Raw genomic sequence first — 22,847 nt, 5'->3', positions numbered from 1 at the left:
CCCCACCATCTCTCTCTCTTCCTTTCCATCTGTCTCTCTCCCCCACCATCTCTCTCGCTTCCTTTCCATCTGTCTCTCTCCCCCACCATCTCTCTCTCTTCCTTTCCATCTGTCTCTCTCCCCCACCATCTCTCTCTCTCCCTTTCCATCTGTCTCTCTCCCCCACCATCTCTCTCTCTCCCTTTCCATCTCTCTCTCCCCCACCATCTCTCTCTCTTCCTTTCCATCTGTCTCTCTCCCCCACCATCTCTCTCTCCCTTTCCATCTGTCTCTCCCCCCACCATCTCTCTCTCTTCATTTCCATCTGTCTCTCTCCCCCACCATCTCTCTCTCTTCCTTTCCATCCGTCTCTCTTCCTTTCCATCCGTCTCTCTCCCCCACCATCTCTCTCTCTTTCTTTCCATCTGTCTCTCCCCCACCATCTCTCTCTCTTCCTTTCCATCTGTCTCTCTCCCCCACCATCTCTCTCTCTTCCTTTCCATCTGTCTCTATTCCTTTCCATCTGTCTCTCTCCCCCACCATCTCTCTCTCTTCCTTTCCATCTGTCTCTCTCCCCCACCATCTCTCTCTCTTCCTTTCCATCTGTCTCTCTTCCTTTCCATCTGTCTCTCTCCCCCACCATCTCTCTCTCTTCCTTTCCATCTGTCTCTCTTCCTTTCCATCTGTCTCTCTCCCCCTTTCCATGTCTCTATCCCCACCATCTCTCTCTCTTCCTTTCCATCTGTCTCTCTCCCCCACCATCTCTCTCTCTTCCTTTCCATCTGTCTCTCTCCCCCACCATCTCTCTCTCTTCCTTTCCATCTGTCTCTCTCCCCCACCATCTCTCTCTCCCTTTCCATCTGTCTCTCCCCCCACCATCTCTCTCTCTTCATTTCCATCTGTCTCTCTCCCCCACCATCTCTCTCTCTTCCTTTCCATCTGTCTCTCTCCCCCACCATCTCTCTCTTCCTTTCCATCTGTCTCTCTCCCCCACTATCTCTCTCTCCTCTTTTCCATCTGTCTCTCTCCCCCACCATCTCTCTCTCTTCCTTTCCATCCGTCTCTCTTCCTTTCCATCTGTCTCTCTCCCCCACCATCTCTCTCTCTTTTTTTCCATCTGTCTCTCTCCCCCACCATCTCTCTCTCTTCCTTTCCATCTGTCTCTCTCCCCCACCATCTCTCTCTCTTCCTTTCCATCTGTCTCTCTCCCCCACCATCTCTCTCTCTTCCTTTCCATCTGTCTCTCTTCCTTTCCATCTGTCTCTCTCCCCCACCATCTCTCTCTCTTCCTTTCCATCTGTCTCTCTTCCTTTCCATCTGTCTCTCTCCCCCTTTCCATGTCTCTATCCCCACCATCTCTCTCTCTTCCTTTCCATCTGTCTCTCTCCCCCACCATCTCTCTCTCTTCCTTTCCATCTGTCTCCCCCACCATCTCTCTCTCTTCCTTTCCATCTGTCTCTCTCCCCCACCATCTCTCTCGCTTCCTTTCCATCTGTCTCTCTCCCCCACCATCTCTCTCTCTTCCTTTCCATCTGTCTCTCTCCCCCACCATCTCTCTCTCTCCCTTTCCATCTGTCTCTCTCCCCCACCATCTCTCTCTCTTCCTTTCCATCTGTCTCTCTCCCCCACCATCTCTCTCTCTTCCTTTCCATCTGTCTCTCTCCCCCACCATCTCTCTCTCTTCCTTTCCATCTGTCTCTCTCCCCCACCATCTCTCTCTCTTCCTTTCCATCTGTCTCTCTCCCCCACCATCTCTCTCTCTTCCTTTCCATCCGTCTCTCTTCCTTTCCATCCGTCTCTCTCCCCCACCATCTCTCTCTCTTTCTTTCCATCTGTCTCTCCCCCACCATCTCTCTCTCTTCCTTTCCATCTGTCTCTCTCCCCCACCATCTCTCTCTCTTCCTTTCCATCTGTCTCTATTCCTTTCCATCTGTCTCTCTCCCCCACCATCTCTCTCTCTTCCTTTCCATCTGTCTCTCTCCCCCACCATCTCTCTCTCTTCCTTTCCATCTGTCTCTCTTCCTTTCCATCTGTCTCTCTCCCCCACCATCTCTCTCTCTTCCTTTCCATCTGTCTCTCTTCCTTTCCATCTGTCTCTCTCCCCCTTTCCATGTCTCTATCCCCACCATCTCTCTCTCTTCCTTTCCATCTGTCTCTCTCCCCCACCATCTCTCTCTCTTCCTTTCCATCTGTCTCCCCCACCATCTCTCTCTCTTCCTTTCCATCTGTCTCTCTCCCCCACCATCTCTCTCGCTTCCTTTCCATCTGTCTCTCTCCCCCACCATCTCTCTCTCTTCCTTTCCATCTGTCTCTCTCCCCCACCATCTCTCTCTCTCCCTTTCCATCTGTCTCTCTCCCCCACCATCTCTCTCTCTTCCTTTCCATCTCTCTCTCCCCCACCATCTCTCTCTCTTCCTTTCCATCTGTCTCTCTCCCCCACCATCTCTCTCTCCCTTTCCATCTGTCTCTCCCCCCACCATCTCTCTCTCTTCATTTCCATCTGTCTCTCTCCCCCACCATCTCTCTCTCTTCCTTTCCATCCGTCTCTCTTCCTTTCCATCCGTCTCTCTCCCCCACCATCTCTCTCTCTTTCTTTCCATCTGTCTCTCCCCCACCATCTCTCTCTCTTCCTTTCCATCTGTCTCTCTCCCCCACCATCTCTCTCTCTTCCTTTCCATCTGTCTCTATTCCTTTCCATCTGTCTCTCTCCCCCACCATCTCTCTCTCTTCCTTTCCATCTGTCTCTCTCCCCCACCATCTCTCTCTCTTCCTTTCCATCTGTCTCTCTTCCTTTCCATCTGTCTCTCTCCCCCACCATCTCTCTCTCTTCCTTTCCATCTGTCTCTCTTCCTTTCCATCTGTCTCTCTCCCCCTTTCCATGTCTCTATCCCCACCATCTCTCTCTCTTCCTTTCCATCTGTCTCTCTCCCCCACCATCTCTCTCTCTTCCTTTCCATCTGTCTCCCCCACCATCTCTCTCTCTTCCTTTCCATCTGTCTCTCTCCCCCACCATCTCTCTCGCTTCCTTTCCATCTGTCTCTCTCCCCCACCATCTCTCTCTCTTCCTTTCCATCTGTCTCTCTCCCCCACCATCTCTCTCTCTCCCTTTCCATCTGTCTCTCTCCCCCACCATCTCTCTCTCTTCCTTTCCATCTCTCTCTCCCCCACCATCTCTCTCTCTTCCTTTCCATCTGTCTCTCTCCCCCACCATCTCTCTCTCCCTTTCCATCTGTCTCTCCCCCCACCATCTCTCTCTCTTCATTTCCATCTGTCTCTCTCCCCCACCATCTCTCTCTCTTCCTTTCCATCTGTCTCTCTCCCCCATCATCTCTCTCTTCCTTTCCATCTGTCTCTCTCCCCCACCATCTCTCTCTTCCTTTCCATCTGTCTCTCTCCCCCACCATCTCTCTCTCTTCATTTCCATCTGTCTCTCTCCCCCACCATCTCTCTCTCTTCATTTCCATCTGTCTCTCTCCCCCACCATCTCTCTCTCCTCTTTTCCATCTGTCTCTCTCCCCCACCATCTCTCTCTTCCTTTCCATCCGTCTCTCTTCCTTTCCATCCGTCTCTCTCCCCCACCATCTCTCTCTCTTTCTTTCCATCTGTCTCTCTCCCCCACCATCTCTCTCTCTTCCTTTCCATCTGTCTCTCTCCCCCACCATCTCTCTCTCTTCCTTTCCATCTGTCTCTCTTCCTTTCCATCTGTCTCTCTCCCCCACCATCTCTCTCTCTTCCTTTCCATCTGTCTCTCTTCCTTTCCATCTGTCTCTCTCCCCCTTTCCATGTCTCTATCCCCACCATCTCTCTCTCTTCCTTTCCATCTGTCTCTCTCCCCCACCATCTCTCTCTCTTCCTTTCCATCTGTCTCCCCCACCATCTCTCTCTCTTCCTTTCCATCTGTCTCTCTCCCCCACCATCTCTCTCGCTTCCTTTCCATCTGTCTCTCTCCCCCACCATCTCTCTCTCTTCCTTTCCATCTGTCTCTCTTCCTCTCTTTCTCTCTCCTTTTCACTCCGACTCACATTTTGTCCTTCCAATTCAGGCACACTTTCACGTGGTGTATCTTTCTCTCTTTCTTCTATTCTCTCTCTTTCACTCTGCCTTTCAATACATTTCATATTTGTTACCTGCAGTAAGTAGCAGTCTGTGCTTGGTCATGTGTCAGCAAAGATTAAAACAGCAACCCAACACAAGAAAACATCCAAATGTAACAGTTATATTATAACGCAACCTCACTTTCCAGCTTAAAATGTCTCTACCTCGATACCTTTTCGGTGGCACAACTGGCCAAGACATTGTCAAGCGGGCGGTGACGTGTGTTAGCGAGGCAGAGGACGTAAGATTACTCCTAGTTGAGGAAGGGTGAGCAAGGAAGCAAAGAACATTCACGCCTGTTACACAAACAAGAAAGAAACATAACAAAATTAACATCATTCTTATTCACAACAGTTTATTTTTATACATCACCATATACATACAGTACAGTACATTAGGCTCAATACATATCTATTGGAATATATGTTGTTGTGGTTGTTGTTGTTGTACAATTTGTTGTGTGAGGCGGAGTGACATAGTTTTAGGCCATTACAGTGTCATAGTGCAGTACAGGTAGGGTGTTCTAGAAAGCAGTGTCATTAAGTTAGCCAGCGAACTGTAAAAACAGTCATATATATATATATATCATAATTTTTCTGGTTCATTTTGAAAGCTAAACTGTTGTTGGTTGTCAAGTCAATTACACCATGCTAATTTCAAATCTATATTTCTGGAAAATAGGAAGTAATTTTAGAATATTTAGGACAGTTAGCTGGCTAAATCATTGATCCTGCTTACTGGAACAGTCCCCAGGTGGATGTTTAAACTCTAGAAGTCGTCTTGTACAATAGAACACATGCACTGGCAACTACATACTTAGATAGTTAGATATCGCACAAGAATATGTCAAACACCGTCACAACAGAGCAACACTTGCAGGGGTGATACTGTTATTGTCTTGGCTTGGAACACTCTACGGGGTTGTAGTGGTCACGGTTGGGGTCAATTAAATTTCAATTCAGTCAAATAAGGAAGTAAATGGAAATTCCAAGTCCAATTTTCCTCAAATCTTCTTTATGACAAAATTCTGTCTGAATTGACTGAATTTAAATGGCATTGAGCCCAACCCTGATAGTGGTCAGGGTCTGACTAGAACTCATCACAGCTCTACTGGAAGCACTGCTAATAGAAGTACTGTACTACTAAAGTACTACTTTGTATTTACACATATTTACAGAGTCACAAATGGAGAGTGTTTGTGTGTGTCTGTCCAAGACTAACAACAGAAACTGTGAAGAGAATGTAGTTGTAACAGACTGCATTTCAACCAATTACAGCAGATGCCCTAATAGTTCATATGATATTATCTTTTAAACTTCTCATTTCATTCACAACACAAGGTCATGTCCCCACCTATTTTCAGTCAGCATTAAAATAACTGAAATATGATTGTCTAAAAACATGGATGAACTAAAGATTGTCATTGTGCAACTATAATTATGTTGTTCCATCTCAGGAAGGGGGGGTGGAAAGGATGATAGATGTGGTCTATATGACTTGGCAGCAGCTGTGCGGTGAAGGGGGACAGAGCAGACCCTCTTTGGGGCTCCTGTGTATATTAACTGACATAGTCTTATCACTGAGAGGCATCTGTAGCACTCTGTTCTTCAGGTTCTGGTGATGCTCCCTGGCCAGGTCCAGCTCACCCAGCCTCAGTGTGCCCGAGGACGGGGCCTCGAACTGTGGGTCAGAGAAGTGGTCAAGGGGGTGGTGCTGGAGGTGGTGGGTCCCCCCGGGCGACGGACCCCCCAGGAGAGAGACCTTATCCAGGCTGCCTGTAGAGCCCCCCATACACATCCTCCACACTGGCTGGTCCTGGTGGTCCAAGCTCCCCCCCCTTACCCCTCCTCCCCCAGCTGTCAGGCTGTGGAACTGGGAGCTCAGGCATAGGCTCATCAGCTTCAGGCTCTCCACCAATCCGCTGGCTGCTTTGGCTGAGCCTAGTCCCGCCCCCATACCTGAGCCATCAGCAGAGGGGCTTTCTCTTCCTCTGTCTCCCCCACTCCAACTTCTGTCTCCCCCACCACTGGCAAAGCTAGGTCTTCCTTGTCTTGGTCCTGTCGTGTCCATGTCCGGTCTCCGCTGGCTCACAGAGTCATTGTCATCTCTCCTCTCTGAGGTGGGAGACGCCATGGCAACTGTTGCCACCTTGGTAACCGTTGCTGGGGACGACACACCTGACGACGTCAACATCCCAGTGTGGAGGCTGAGGAAAGCTTGTTCTGGCTTGAACACACACTTCTTTCCTTCTATCATTCCTTCCTTCTCCTTGTTATCCTTCTCTACTTCCTCATCCTCTCCTTCCTCCTCGTGTATCTGGTTGAGGACGGGTGCACTCTTACGAGAAGTCAGTCGGTTAGAGACAGAGGAAGGGGAGGAAGAGGATGAAGATGAGGCAATGTTATGCCGGAGAACCACCTGAGAAGGGAGAACCGAGGGAGACGAATCCTCCTCGTCCTCCTCCTCATCTTCCTCCTCCTCATCTAGGCTGAAGAGGCTGGGGCTCCGTGGTTTAGAGGGGGTGGGGGAGGCCAGGGAGCCCAGCCTGAGGGGGATGGAGTGGGGCTTGACTGGAGGCCGGAGGCCCCTGTCCTGGTGCTCTCTGGTTGAATCGACAGGAGGGAGTGCTTTGTGTGTAGTGTGTGTGTCATCAGCCTGGAGGGTCAGAGTGTGTGTGGGTTGTGTGTTATTGTCCAACCGTCTGTGGTTGAGGTCCAGTAGGGATGTTTTGGGTCTGGGTCCGTGGTGGACCAGGCTCTCAGCACTGCGGGCGGGGGACTGGGGGCCCCCTGGGTGGGAGATGAGGGTACCCCCCAAACCGTCCCCCATGTCCTGGTGCACGTCCACTCTAGTGGGCCAAGACTGCCTGAAGAGGGTTAAGCAGAGAGAGGGAGCAGAGAGTTTGAACAACATTTACTGTGGCAGCTCCCTCCCTCTCTGTCTCTACTTGTTTATTTACTGTGACAGCGCCCCCCCCCCCCCCCCCCCCCCCCCTTGGGCTGAGTGCAGTGCAGACTGACAGAAACACAGCCCACAACATTCTGCGTTGTGTGTGAGTGTGTTTATATTTACTGTACCTGAACTGGGCCTTGTGGCTGGGGCTGGACCATGTGTGGTTGTTCTGCTCTCTCTCCTGTTTCTCCCTCAGTATCCTCTCTGCCAGCAGGAAATATGTAGCTGTGATGTGGTTATACTGGTCAGACTCCAAGGCTCTAGAGAGAGAGGGGTGGTGGGCGGGAGAGAGAATGAGAAAGACAGAGAAAGAGAGAGAGCGAGAGCGAGAGAGCGAGAGCGAGAGCGAGAGAGAGAGAGCGAGAGAGCGAGAGAGCGAGAGAGCGAGAGAGAGAGAGAGAGAGAGAGAGAGAGAGAGAGAGAGAGAGAGAGAGAGAGAGAGAGAGAGAGAGAGAGCGAGAGAGCGAGAGAGCGAGAGAGCGAGAGAGAGAGAGAGAGAGAGAGAGAGAGAGTAAGAGAGAGAGAGAGAGAGAGAGAGAGAGAGAGAGAGAGAGAGAGAGAGAGAGAGAGAGCGAGAGAGAGAGAGCGAGAGAGAGAGAGAGAGAGAGAGAGAGAGAGAGAGAGAGAGCGAGAGAGAGAGAGAGAGAGAGAGAGGACATGTTCAGAACATACATCAGAACATACTTTATATACTAGATTACCATAACTACTAGCTACCCTCAACAATCTCACACACACGCAAGCATTATCCGACAAGCAGATCAGAACCGAAACAGCGATGACTGCTGTCAGTCCAACGGAGAAGACAGAGGTGGAGAATCAATTTAACGCGACACCAGCTGCAGAACAGGCGCTCAGAGTGCTGCTAATGATAAATAAGCTGATGACGACAGTGGGGAAGCAATTTAGCGTCACGCCAGCTGGCATAGTGATGCGATAGGACAGCGATATTGGACAGTCACTAATAATCATCATTACCAGAAGCTAATGACAGGACAGTCACTAATAATGATCATCACAACCTAATGACAGGACTGTGTGAACAGAAATGGAAAGGAGAGGCCTTCGTAGAATTACACTACGTTCATTTTGTTTCTGTGTGTCTTACTCTGTGACAGTGTCCCTGTCTGCGATGCCACCTAGTGCCATTCGTTGGATGATACTGCCGTGCTCCTCCTCTGATAGGCTCCTGTACGACACCAGGGGTGTGGTCAGCTTGGTGGCAGGGGAGGGGTCGACTCCCTGCAGCCAATCATGGCCCTGGATCAGTTCCACAGTGGCCCGCCTCTTAGGATCTCTCTGCAGCATACAGTCAATCAGACTAGAGAGAGAGAAGGAGAGATGGAAAGATAGAGAGGAGTGAGGGAGATGAAGGTACACTTAATTAATTATGGTAATTTCATTATTACATTTTGGTTACCATAGTAACTATAGAGGTTAAATCAAATCTTAATACAAGGCTTAAAGTGGAACTGGCAGCGTTTTAATTACTTTGCAGATATGAAACAAAACAGAGAATCATAAAATCAGTAAAAAAAATATCAAATTCCCAGTTTATGCTTCAAAACCAACTTTATAAGAGGTTTTAAAGATAGGTTCTATTTGACCAAAAATGTATTGACGTATGGTAAGGCATTGTTGGCAGAATAGATTGATGCAGTTCAATGCATGAATAATATAATTCACCAATACATTTCTTGGTAGTCCAAAAAATATTCCTGTCAGGTTGTAAATCACAGATGGCCTGGTACATTGTTTGCTGCTTCCACCCATTCGGGATGCACTGTTTCAATGACTCAATATTTTGAACAAAAACGAACGACTGTAACTAAGGCTGGGAATGTCAATACAATCAAAATATCCAGGGCAACGATCACAAGTCAATCATAACGTGGCTAATAGGCTAGTGCACATGTGTCAAACACAAGCGAATATAAAGGAGTCAACATTTGAGTCATCTACTTTATGAAATTACAGCCTGAAGCGCTTACATCGGTGAATTCAACTTTAATTGCGCTGCTTTCGTGTGTCCCGTTTACAGCGCGCAGTGGAAGGAAAGTGTACAGACACATGTCACATTCCTAGCTAGACTACTAAAATATTGCAGTCTGGCTTTGGTTTTTAAAGCTTGACAATGACTAACCAAATAACAAAACCTGCAACAAAACACGATGCAGAGGACAAACATGTAGGTCTATTATAGAAACATTTGAGCAGTAGTCTAGGCTGACTACTCAACTACAAGACATTCTGAGTGCACCATACAGCGATGCTGCATTCAACCGCACAGGTGATCCATGCAGTGCAAAAAAAATTAAAACATGTTTTAAGTTTAAATGTTACAACAACCTATTGCTACGTTTTTGTTATTTGGAGTGAAATACTTTTTGATTAGGGTCGCACCATATTATGCACATCTGCAAGCATAGCAGCAAAAGCTGAACAAACATTAGTTTTAATATGTTAAAATGCTATATACAGCATCATATGTACATAGGTGTGCTGATTGAGTTTGACACCACTGGGATAGTGTATCTATTTATGTAGCTAGCTATTTATTTAGCAACCTAAAAACATGGAGCCTAACATTAGCAATATAGCATGGGAAAGCGGCCGTGCGTTTGGACAATTAATAGACACTGCAGTAAATAAAACCTAATAAAAACATCTGTCTTGTCCAGGACCGGAGTCTACGCAGACCGGTGCACCATAGCCAATCAGAGCTACAGTAGCCTATATGCAAATAAGCCTTTTGGCACTCTAGCCTGCCATCATTCACTTTGAACTGGACTGTGTGTTTACAGGCAGTAGGACCTGTCACCATTCACTTTGAACTGGACGGTGTGTTTACAGGCAGTAGGACCTGTCATCATTCACTTTGAACTGGACGGTGTGTTTACAGGCAGTAGGACCTGTCATCATTCACTTTGAACTGGACGGTGTGTTTACAGGCAGTAAGCCCTGCCATCATTCACTTTGAACTGGACTGTGTGTTTACAGGCAGTAGGACCTGTCATCATTCACTTTGAACTGGACGGTGTGTTTACAGGCAGTAGGACCTGTCATCATTCACTTTGAACTGGACTGTGTGTTTACAGGCAGTAGGACCTGTCATCATTCACTTTGAACTGGACGGTGTGTTTACAAGCAGTAGGACCTGTCATCATTCACTTTGAACTGGACGGTGTGTTTACAGGCAGTAAGCCCTGCCATCATTCACTTTGAACTGGACGGTGTGTTTACAGGCAGTAAGCCCTGCCATCATTCACTTTGAACTGGATGGTGTGTTTACAGGCAGTAAGCCCTGCCATCATTCACTTTGAACTGGACGGTGTGTTTACAGGCAGTAAGCCCTGCCATCATTCACTTTGAACTGGACGGTGTGTTTACAGGCAGTAAGCCCTGCCATCATTCACTTTGAACTGGACGGTGTGTTTACAGGCAGTAAGCCCTGCCATCATTCACTTTGAACTGGACGGTGTGTTTACAGGCAGTAAGCCCTGTCATCATTCACTTTGAACTGGACGGTGTGTTTACAGGCAGTAGGACCTGTCATCATTCACTTTGAACTGGACGGTGTGTTTACAGGCAGTAAGCCCTGCCATCATTCACTTTGAACTGGACGGTGTGTTTACAGGCAGTAAGCCCTGCCATCATTCACTTTGAACTGGACGGTGTGTTTACAGGCAGTAGCAACAGCGCGACTTTAGATCATTAGAACACATTCACCAAAAGCCAGAAAATACAACTGAATGGATTTCTGCAATTATGTAAATAACACAGGAGTCCTACTACATTTGGGAACTTCACAGTCCTTTCGATCAAACAACCATGAAAAGAGGTTCTCTCCCCCTGCGTTACCTATGCACATCAACAACACCAAGATCAACAACTAATACTAGCCAGAGTGAGATGAGCTAAAATCTAATGAGGGAACATCAGATAAACCCCCTCAAACTGCTTCAGCTAGTTGGCTGTCAAAATTGCACTGATAAACGATGGGGAATAGTAGCCTGCTCATCCTTCTGCAGCTTGCAGACAACTGAATGGGAACTTGCCTGCCTGCCCGCCCATTTGATCCATGCCAAATACATTTGATTGACAAATAAGATATATGCTAACTGTGGATAACAGTCGTTCAAGTTCAGCATAGCAAGCTATCAAAACGATTCACATTTCTTGCTAGCTAACCTGTATCTCTAGCTGTAGCCACCAAAAAACAATATGAGGGGGAAAAGTCGGTCACTCACCCACTCTCCAATGACATGACATTCTCCCAGCAGCTAGCTACCTAGCTATCAAATTTTCACAAATGCCTTACTATATATACAACTCAGTCCCAAACATGAACTTATGAACACTTAGATGTGGTCATTTTCAAGTTCTCGATTATCCGAAAGTATATATAAAAAAAGGTGACATATTCTTTGTGGGGGTATATATGAACAGATTTGAGTAAGAATTCACGTTGCTAAAAAAGTTGTCAGTCCTACTTTAATAAATAGAGGCTTTGCATCTCGAATATGACTACCCCTGACAAGGCTAGCCTGGCGATGGTGTGATATGTATAATGAGGACTAGCCTAGTCAGAAGCCATCTGAACACACACACATACACACACACTGCAGAGAGCTGTGGTTCAATACAGCAGCAGCAGCGGAACAATGTTAAAAATAGATTAGCCTGATGTTTTAATGGAAACATCAGAGATACACTCAACTTAACACAGCATTGGGGCTGGGGCTGGGCTACTACTGCAGAGGCGTGACCAGGAGAGGAGAGATACTGTCTTTTTATACTATGCCTCTCTCTCTCCACGTTCCCTCTCTCCTCTCATCCCCTCTGCTCTACACTCTCGCTCTTCACACATCTATGGGCATGAAATATGCAGCAGCTACAGAGTACTTTCAAATGGAGTGTGTCTGTACGTGCATGTGTGTGACTCACTCTCTGCAGGCTGAGGAGATGTGTGATGCTACTGTATATTTACAGTCCATGATCATGGTGAGGGTCTCACTGTCGTTGGCCTCCTGAAAGGGTGGATGGCCACACACCAACATGAACAGAATCACCCCCAGACTCCAGATATCTACAGAGACAGAGAGAGACAGAGACAGAGAGAGAGAGAGACACAGAGAGAGACAGAGACACAGAGAGAGACAAAGAGAGACAGAGAGAGAGAGAGAGACAGAGAGAGAAAGAACGAGTGAGAGTAAGAAAGACAGACAGAGAAACAGGGGAAAAAGATTGAGGGAGAAATACAGAAAGACTAAAAAAGAGATGCATGGTATTGTATGTTTTTTCCACTGACCTACATAAGAACAACCTGCTCCTACTCAGAAGAAGTATGAATCATCTGACCAGGACACTTCCATAAATACACAAACTGGCCTAGGGCATCTGCCTGACCAAACACACACACAGAGACACACACACACACACATTGAAGTTCCGCTCATGCATGGACCCATGCATGGATACACGCCCGCACACATAAGAACCAACACACATGTAGGCACACACACACAAAGTGGTTTATGGTTTATGTTCATCCTTCAATGCCTCTAACACACGTCATGTTACAGTACATGGAACAGTTCTCTTATTCAGAACAACCATTAACAGAACAACTATCTACACACACACACACACACACTGCAGTAAGAGAGGACAACAAAACATTGCCATCACCTATTTTCACGTCACTAGGTATTCTAGCAACCGTGCCCCCAGTCCCTCATTACCTTGTCATAGGGCAAACAACTTCCTGGATAACTTTATTTATAAACCTGTGGGCTGGCAGCCTCTGGATAACTTTATTTATAAACCATCTGGCTGACAGTTTCTTGGATACATATTTAAAGAGAGCTTGTCACCGTGTCTCTCTTATTAGCTATAGAACTGCTATTAGTGAGACAGCTATGTGATGTAACACCCTCTGCATCCTCTATTACAGGCGTGGTGTTAAGATACAACCCTCTCCCCATAACAATCAGTGCCCCTACCATTTCCTTTGACATCGCTCAACCTCTGCCAGATGGGCTACATTCAGCAATCACCGCATTGCTGAGTGATATCAACAGCACACACACATAACCAGAGGCGTCAGCAACTACAAACACAAATCGGATAATCTGCTCAGCACAAAAGAGAAGGATAAAATAGAGAGCAAGACAGAAACTGTCCCTGCATCTCCACTCAGTCAGAAAAATGTGAAATGCTCCCTCTTTTTTTTTCTTTTTTTTTTTTCTTTCTTTCTTTCTGGGTCTGAAGCCTTGGCCTCTGGGTGCAGGGGATGAATACTGATTCCCTTTGTCTCTCTCGCTCTCTTTCTTCCCCTTTCAGTCTCTCCCCTCCCCCTCTTGTTTTCCCTCTTTCTTTTTCATTTTATTTCCATCATTTAGTCCCTCTGTGAGGTGTCGCTACACCAGAGGTGCTAGGAGAAACACATTATGGTGTAGAAACCAATTTCATTGTGTATTGATATTTGATTTGGGAGTTGTTATCTACCTCTTCTCCATTCAGAAAATAATAGATACAGAGTGAGATATAGACCGGATAGTTGCCTAGAAGTTAGAGAGGCGTGCGAGCAACCAGAGGGTTGACAGTTTAAATCCTGGGACCTCTCAAAAACCTGTATATGGATCAGGGGTTGGAACTGGTTCAGGGATCAGATCCTAGAACGAAAGTGATCTATACTGTTCCGGAACAGAATCATTATTTTAAAAAGCATAGTTAGCTAGCTCTGTTCCAACGTTATCTAGGCAAACTCTTTGAAGTTTAAAGACATTCAAAGTTCCTTCATAGAAGCCGCTCCTCCGTAGGTATAATTTTGTGGGCCTAATTCAGATAATAGCCTCTGGCTACAAGGTCCAGTCTGAACTTAAGTGTCATAACAACAAGAGGCCCAGCGCTTCAAGCCCAGCTTCCTTTTCCACCCTCTCCCTCCCCACCCGCAAAGTTACAGTCGCATCTCGTGCCCTACACTTGTCTGTCCAATGCATGTAAATAGCTTGCCCGCTCCATAGCAAGCTTCTCTATCCGCACTGATTGGTGAAGTTATTTCATGTCAAGCTAAATGTAAAAAATATATATTTCAGAGGTTTAAAAAGGAACAGAAAGGAACAATATAAATTGTTACTTGTTTTTGGGTTCGACCGGTTCAGAACTTTATTTTGCTGGTCGGAACAGCGGATCGGAACAAAAACAATAATGGTTCTGTTCAGAACGAAACGATTGGAAAATAATTTGGGTCTTAACCTCTGCATGTGTGTCTTTCAAAGGGGTTGGGTTAAAAGCTAAAGTAAAATTTAGGTTGGACCTTGTGTTGACCAATATTTTTTTTTATTTAACCTTTATTTAACTTGGCAAGTCAGTTAAGAACAAATTCTTATTTTACAATGATGGCCTACCGGGGAACTGTGGGTTAACTGCCTTGTTCAGGGGCAGAACGACAGATTTTTACCTTATCAGCTCGGGGATTCAATCCAGCAACCTTTTGATTACTGGCCCAATGCTTTAACCACTAGGCTACCTGCACTAGGCTACCTGCCACCCCAATAAAGTGATCTTAATATTAATTTCTTCATACTATAACCAGCTAAGGCACTACCCTCTGCAACACCTCTGTCGTTAGTTGTCTGATAGTTGTGAAAGTTTCCCAGTTTGTCTGCCAAGCAGGGTTGGGGTCCATTCTATTGGGACCAATTCAGTCAATACAAGAAGTAAACAGAAATCCCAATTCCACGTTTTCAATTAGAAAAAAATGTCAGTATACTTCCTAACTGTATTGACTTTGAAATGGAATTGACCCAAAAGCCAACTGCATGTAAGGGTCATTATTGGCCTGGTCTGTTAGAGGATCTAGCAGTTCACCTGGGACAGATGGAGGACTGTATGTACTGTTACCACTGGGAAGAACACATGCTGGATTATGGATTCTGGAGAGTTTATTAACACGCGCGCACACACACACACACGCGCAAAGAAAGACAGAAATTGAGCGAGAAAGAGAGAGCGAGCGAGACGGAGAGAAAGACAGAGAAATCACAGCACCACACAGAAAAGGCAGTATGCCTCAAATCTATCTGAAGTAAAGATTGCAATAACAACCTGCCACTGTTGATAAATCACAACAAGCCAGTCTGAAATCAGTCCCTTCATACATACAAATACAGACACACTCCTATACACACACACCCTCCCTCCCCCTACCCCCAACACAAACACAGTTCCCCCAACAGACACTCACCCACAGCGGGCGCGTCATATTCATCTCCCAGCAGTATCTCTGGAGCAGAGTAGGCCAGAGAGCCACAGGAGGTGGCCAGGTTCTCCCCTGGCTGGAACTTGTTGCTGAAGCCAAAATCAGTGAGCTTGACCAGGCCCTGCTTCTCAAAGAACACCACGTTCTCTGGCTTCAGGTCACGGTGCACCACGTGGAGCTGGTGGCAGTAGGAGATGGCATGGACGATCTGGGCAAAGTAACGCTTCGCCACCTGGAGAGAGGAGTTAAGACATCTTCAACTTTAGTGATGATGATCATGATATTTTTTTCTTATAGGTAGGGTGTTTACAATGCTGCTGTAGTCCTTTTTCATTACACACACACACACACACACACACACACACACACACACACACACACACACACACACACACACACACACACACACACACACACACACACACACACACACACACACACACACACACACACACACACACACACACACACACACAGAGAGAGAGAGAAAGCACACAAACACACCCCTCCCCTCACCACCAAACATACACACTCCCCCACCCACCACACACCTCCTCTGTGAGTCCTCCGTCGTGCTTCATGATGCAGTCGTACATGTCCCCTCCATCACCCAGCTCCAGGATTAGGTAGAGCTTGGTCTGCGTGTCGATGACCTCATACAGACGCACCACGTTGGGGTGTTGCACCAGCTTCATACACCTGACCTCCTGGAACAGGTGAGCTCTGGCTACTGGGTCCAGTCTGGACTTATCGATCACCTTCACGGCTACCTGGAGTGGAAATAATGATTATTATTATTATTATTATTATCATGTTCTTCATCAGAATCATCATCATCCTTCTCCTAGGAGATATAGCCTCTGGCTACAAGGTCCAGTCTGAACTTAAGTGTCACCTTGATATGGAATAATAATTACAGGATTGCTAGCCAATCAATTACTTTACATTAATCAATCAATTTACTGCCAGTAGAAAAATTAGAACCAGTAGTATTCCCTCTGGACCAGAATTGCAGTATCTTCCCACAGAAAAGACCAGGCAGACAGACAAGCTACCTTTTCTCCCGTGAAGACGTGGCGTGCTAGTTTGACCACGGCAAAGTGTCCTCGTCCCAACGTCTTGTCCAGGTCGTAGAGCCCGGCGATCTTCCCATCGTGACCCCTCTTGAACCCTGCCATGGCTGCTGGGGATTGGGATGAAGTTGGCCCTATACGCTGATATAAGATCAGTTTTGCATTTTAGAGTCTGGATAGTTGGGACGGTGAACTGATCGTCAATAAGTGCCTACGGGAGACCTCTACCACCGTATGATGAATTTGGCTTAGATCAGTCTTCTGCTAGTGAACTGGAACTCATGGTGCAGTCTGCGTTCCAGCCCTGTGAGAGCGAGAGAAAGTGGGGGTTGAGAGGGAGAGAGGGAGGAAGGGGGGTGGGAAGACAGAGAAAGGGAGATAGGGGAGAAAGAGAGTTGATCATTTTCACACACATAGGAACCATTCCAACCACCATAGAGAAGGTTTAGGCACACACGCATGCACACACGCATGCACACACGCACGCACCTGTCTGATTATACAATACTTCTTCCAGATAGGCGTAATGTTCCCCTTACAGGAATTCCTGCTCTGGTGCCAAGAACCACAGAGACATGGCCGAACTGTTCCCAAGAACATTCCTAAAAGGTGACTATTCAGGTGTGTCCGTGTGTGTGCACGTATCCACCTTTTTGCATTCACATTATCAGATCAGTTCAGCTGAACTGGGCAAGGGAAGAAAGGACATTTCAGACTACTGGTCTGCACCCTAACCCTGCCCTGGGTAGGGCAAGGCTACCTCAATGTGAGGACACAGTCCAACCAGGCAGGCAGGGTGTTCTATAACTGTTCCAGTAGTGTGTATTGATTACCCTGTCAGCACAACTGTGAAACACTGTACTATGAAGGGTCAAGGTCTACATTTCCAATAGACACTTCAACCACTCTCCACAATGTCAGCAAATATATACTGAGCAAAAATATAAATGCAACATGCAACAATTTCAAATATTTTACAGAGTTACAGTTCATGTAAAGAAATCAGTCAATTAAATTGATCCAGAGGATCCCAAACATGCTTAATGGGTGACATGTCTGGTGAGTATACAGGCCATGGAAGAACTGGGACATCTTCAGCTTCCAGGAATTGTGTACAGATCCTTCTAACATGGGGCCGTGCATTATCTTGCTAAAACATGAAGTGATGGAGGCAGATGAATGGCATTCCAATGGGCCTCAGGATCTCGTCAGGATATCTCTGTGCATTCAAATTGCTATCGATAAAATGCTATTGTGTTCGTTGTCTGTATCTTTTGCCTGCTCATACCATAACCCCACCACCACCATGGGGCACTCAGTTCACAACGTTGACATCCGCAAACCGCTCGCCCACACGACACCATACACATTGGTCTGCGGTTCTGAGGACGGTTGGACGTACTGCCCAAATTCTCTAAAATTACGTTGGAGGCGGCTTATGGTAGAGAAATTAACATTCAATTATCTGGCAACAGCTCTGGTGGACATCCCTGCAGTCAACATGACAATTGCACGCTCCCTCAAAACTTGAGACATCTGAGACATTGTGCTGTGTGACAAAACTACACATTTTAGAGTGGCCTTTTATTGTCCCCAGCACAAGGCGCACCTGTGTCACACCCTGGCCTCTGTTATATTGATTTTCTTTATTAGTTTAGTTAGGTCAGGGTGTGACATGGGGGATGTTTGTGTGTTTTGTCTAGTTTAGGGTGTTTGTATTGTATAGGGGGTTTTGTTGAGTGTATGGGGTTGGGCTTAGTATAGTTGTCTAGGCAAGTCTATGGTTGCCTGAATGGTTCTCAATCAGAGACAGCTGTCATTCATTGTCTCTGATTGGGAGCCATATTTTAGGCAGCCATAGACAGTAGGTTTTCTTGGGTAATTGTCTATGCTAAACGTTAGTAGCTTGTGTGTGCACTTTCGTTTATAGCTTCACGGTCGTTTATTGTTTTGTTAGTTTTGTAAGAGTGTTTCGTTTTCGTGTTACGTCTTCGTCTAATAAAAGGAAGATGTATTTCTCTCACGCTGCGCCTTGGTCCACTCATTATCCTCAAGACGATCGTTGCAGAATTACCCACCAAACAAGGACCAAGCAGCGTGATTCAAGGCAGCAGCAGAAAACGCAGGATTTAAGGAATTGGGAGGAAATTCTGGACAGCGGAGGACCCTGGGCACAACCGGGAGAATATCGCTGCCCCAAAGCTGAGCTGGAGGCAGCGAAAGCAGAGAGGCGCCGGTATGAGGAGCTAGCACGGCAGAGCGGCTGGCAACCCCAAAAATTTCTTGGGGGGGGGGGTGGCTCTCGGGGAGTGTAGCTGGGTCAAGTAGGAGACTTGATCCAGCTCCCCGTGCTTACTGTGAGGAGCCGAAGATGGAACCAGAGCCAGTCGAGGTGGAATTGGAGGTGGGTAAGGGGAGTGAAGCTGAGACTGTGCATGAATTAATGGGGAAATTGGAGGAGAGTGAAATGAGGGAAGTGCTGTTGTGGAGCATAAAGCACCCCATCCTCTTGAAGGAGCGTGTGCGGGATTTGATGTCACCAGAAACAGCTCTCCATACTCGTCCTGAGGTGCGTGCTAGCCGTCTGGTTAAGACAGTGCCTACACCACGCACCAAGCCTCCTGTGCGTCTCCAGAGCCCTGTTCCTCCTCCCCGCACTAGCCCTATGGTGCGTGTCTCCTGCCCATTACCACCAGTGCCTACACCACGCACCAAGCCTCCTGTGCCTCTCCAGAGTCCTGTGCGTCCTGTTGCTGCTCCCCGCACTAGCCCTGAGATGCGTGTCCCCAGCCCGGTACCACCAGTTCCGGCACCACGCACTAGGCCTAATGTGCGTCTCCAGAGCCCTGTACGCACTGTTCCTTCTCCCTGCACTCGCCCTGAGGTGCGTGCCCTCAGTCCTGTACCACCAGTTCCGGCACCACGCACCAGGCCTATAGTGCGCTTTGAGAAACCAGTGTGCCCTGTTCCTGCTCCCCGCACTAGCCCTATGGTGCGTGTCTCCTGCCCATTACCACCAGTGCCTACACCACGCACAAAGCCTCCTGTGCGTCTCCAGAGTCCTGTGCGTCCTGTTGCTGCTCCCCGCACTAGCCTTGAGGTGCGTGTCTCCAGTCCGGCACCACCAGTTCCGGCACCACGCACCAGGCCTACTGTGCACCTCAGCAGGTCAGAGTCGGCCGTCTGCCCAACGCCGCCTGTACTACCCGTCTGCCCAACACCGCCTGAACTGCCCGTCTGCCCAACGGCGCCTGAACTGCCCGTCTGCCCAACGGCGCCTGAACTGCCCGTCTGCCCAACGTCGCCTGAACTGCCCGTCTGCCCAACGCCGTCTGAACTGTCCGTCTGTACTGAGCCTTCAAAGCCGCCCGTCTGTCCTGAGCCTTCAGAGCCGTCCGCCAGACAGGAGCCGCTAGAGCCGTCCGCCAGACAGGAGCCGCTAGAGCCGTCCGCCAGACAGGAGCCGCTAGAGCCGTCCGCCAGACAGGAGCCGCTAGAGCCGTCCGCCAGACAGGAGCCGCTAGAGCCGTCCGCCAGACAGGAGCCGCTAGAGCCGTCCGCCAGACAGGAGCCGCCCGCCAGACAGGAGCCGCTAGAGCTGTCCGCCAGAAAGGAACAGCCAGAGCCTTCCGCCAGACAGGAGCAGCCAGAGCCTTCCGCCAGACAGGAGCAGCCAGAGCCTTCCGCCAGACAGGAGCAGCCAGAGCCTTCCGCCAGACAGGAGCAGCCAGAGCCTTCCGCCAGACAGGAGCAGCCAGAGACGTCAGCCAGCCAGGATCCGCCAGAGCCGCCAGCCAGCCAGGATCCGCCAGAGCCGCCAGCCAGCCAGGATCCGCCAGAGCCACCAGCCAGCCAGGATCCGCCAGCCAGCCAGGATCCGCCAGAGCCGTCAGGCAGCCAGGATCCGCCAGAGCCGTCAGTCAGCCAGGATCCGCCAGAGCCGTCTGCCAGCCAGGATCCGCCGGAGCTGCCCCTCAGTCCGGAGCTGCCCCTCAGCCCAGTGGCGCCCTCTGGGATGGTATTCAGTCCGGGACTCGCCGTTCCAGAGGCGCCACCAAAGCGGTTAGTGACTATGGTGGAGGGGGGTCCACGTCCCGCACCCGAGCCGCCACCATAGGAAGGCCCACCCGGACCCTCCCCTTCTGTGTCAGGTTTTGCGGCCGGAGTCCGCACGTTTGGGGGGGGGTACTGTCACACCCTGGCCTCTGTTATATTGATTTTCTTTATTAGTTTAGTTAGGTCAGAGTGTGACATGGGGGATGTTTGTGTGTTTTGTCTAGTTCAGGGTGTTTGTATTATATAGGGGGTTTTGTTGAGTGTATGGGGTTGGGCTTAGTATAGTTGTCTAGGCAAGTCTATGGTTGCCTGAATGGTTCTCAATCAGAGACAGCTGTCATTCATTGTCTCTGATTGGGAGCCATATTTTAGGAAGCCATAGACAGTAGGTTTTCGTGGGTAATTGTCTATGTTAAACGTTAGTAGCTTGTGTGTGCACTTTCGTTTATAGCTTCACGGTCGTTTATTGTTTTGTTAGTTTTGTAAGAGTGTTTCGTTTTCGTGTTACGTCTTCGTCTAATAAAAGGAAGATGTATTCTCTCACGCTGCGCCTTGGTCCACTCATTATCCTCAAGACGATCGTGACAACCTGTGTAATGATCATGCTGTTTAATCAGCTTCTTGATATGCCACACCTGTCAGGTGGATGGGTTATCTTGACAAAGGAGAAATGCTCACTAACAGGGATGTAAACAAACGTGTGCACATCATTTGAGAGGAATAAGCTTTTTGTGCATCCTGAACATTTCTGGGATCTTTTATTTCAGCTCATGAAACATGGGACCAACACTTCACATTTTGCGTTTATATGTTTTGTTCACTGTATAATAACTGCATTATATCATTATAAATAATGGTTTATTACTAATATTTAATAATGATTGTTTTTCTTATTATTATTTAAGTAGGATATGGCAGAATAAAAATCAGCAACCCTGACATTACAAAGCTGACAAACAAGAACTGCAGAACCCTAGCTACTATTTTTGGAAGACTAAATAATTGAGATAAGTGACTATATTTTGGGGACAAAATATCTGGCCTCCCTGTAGGCTATCTGAGTGTGCCACTCTGCCAAGGGGTCTGGACCTTTATGGCACAGTGTTCATGTCAACACAGGACAACGGATGTGTCAACCCTTTCTTCCTCATCCAAAATGTGACAGGCTGTCAAAGCTACATGGTGAATGTTATTTGTTACCGACAAAGAAACCCGCAACGAAGCCATGGCTTTTCAATGGCATTGGTGAGGTAGGCAAGCGCAGTGTTGATACACAAATAAAGGTACAGTATAATTTTAATAGCCTACACAGTATAGGCTGGTGGGCTTGTTTGGCCGATACAAACATAAGGTCGCCACTAAAAGCAAATACATAAAGATCCTATAGGCTACCTGTGTGTGGACGGTTACGGTATTTAGTTTACTTACCGCGCTGCGGTGAGTTGCAATGTAGGCTAATTCTGACCTTCCTGCTGCGTTCATTCGTTATAAGTAATTCAATGCAGACTGCCTCGAAGAACGACCGTCGATTAGGCTACTAGGCTGTACAATGTACTCTGATAACATCAGTCTTCAGCCTTGTCAATGGCACTAGACTTAGTTAGAATGAGCACTGAAAATAACTGCGCCTAATTCAAAGCTTCCGTGTGTGAATCTGATAGAGGCAGCAGTTCTCTCTCGCTCTCTGCTTTGGGGCGCATCATCTCTGACGTCAGAAGTACGTAAACCTGAAAACATCAACAACAAATAAACCATACCAGATGTATTTCTGCTTTTAAATTGACACACACACGACATATAGAATAAAAACTTGAGCACCCGCATATCACTGCAAATAACCACAAAATGGGAAACTACTATCCCAAAACACTGTAATCACTGAAGGGGCGCTTTATGCAGGTGCAGTGTGAGTATGTGTAGAGAGAAAGAGCAGGGAGGAATAAGTGTAATTCATTCAACATCTCCACTCCCAATATTCCAGTCCTTGCCATCATTGTGCCAGAGGAACCTTGGTGATAAAGTCAACATTGCAGAGGAGCCTCATCTAAGGGTTGGTCTTACTGGGACACTCCGTGTTCTGCTCTCCTCACTCACACACACACTTAGAGTTCCTCGGGGGACACATCACAGACAAACTGAAATGGTCCACCCACACAGACAGTGTGGTGAAGAAGGCGCAACAGCGCCTCTGAAGAAATTTGGCTTGTCACCTTAAACCATCACAAAAGTTTACAGATGCACAATTGAGAGCATCCTGTTAGGCTGTATCACCCCCTGATATGGCAACTGCATCGCCCACCACCGCAGGGCTCTCCAGAGGGTGGTGTGGTTTGCACAACACATCACCGGGGGCAAACTACCTGCCCTCCAGGTCACCTACACCACCCATGTCACAGGAAGGCCAAAAAGATCATCAAGGAAACAAC

General features: G+C 47.8%; 1 protein-coding gene across 1 annotated transcript; it reads right to left on the bottom strand.

Annotated features, from left to right (window-relative positions):
- Window positions 1-4,412: 4,412 nt before the first annotated feature.
- LOC129819853 (SNF-related serine/threonine-protein kinase-like) lies at window positions 4,413-22,130 on the bottom strand. Its single transcript, XM_055876486.1, has 8 exons — window positions 21,850-22,130; window positions 16,348-16,669; window positions 15,844-16,062; window positions 15,278-15,524; window positions 11,974-12,115; window positions 8,135-8,347; window positions 7,152-7,286; window positions 4,413-6,940 (listed from the first exon to the last, which is right to left on the bottom strand). The coding sequence occupies exons 2-8, from the start codon at window positions 16,468-16,470 to the stop codon at window positions 5,563-5,565; spliced, it is 2,457 nt and encodes an 818-aa protein (XP_055732461.1). The 5' UTR covers window positions 16,471-16,669; window positions 21,850-22,130; the 3' UTR covers window positions 4,413-5,562.
- Between the last annotated feature and the right edge of the window lie 717 nt (window positions 22,131-22,847).

Source organism: Salvelinus fontinalis, chromosome 22 (assembly GCF_029448725.1).
Source record: "Salvelinus fontinalis isolate EN_2023a chromosome 22, ASM2944872v1, whole genome shotgun sequence".
In the NCBI taxonomy this organism is placed as follows: domain Eukaryota; kingdom Metazoa; phylum Chordata; class Actinopteri; order Salmoniformes; family Salmonidae; genus Salvelinus; species Salvelinus fontinalis.
The sequence above is the reverse complement of the archived record's forward strand: the minus strand, read 5'-3'. Positions and strand labels throughout refer to the sequence as shown.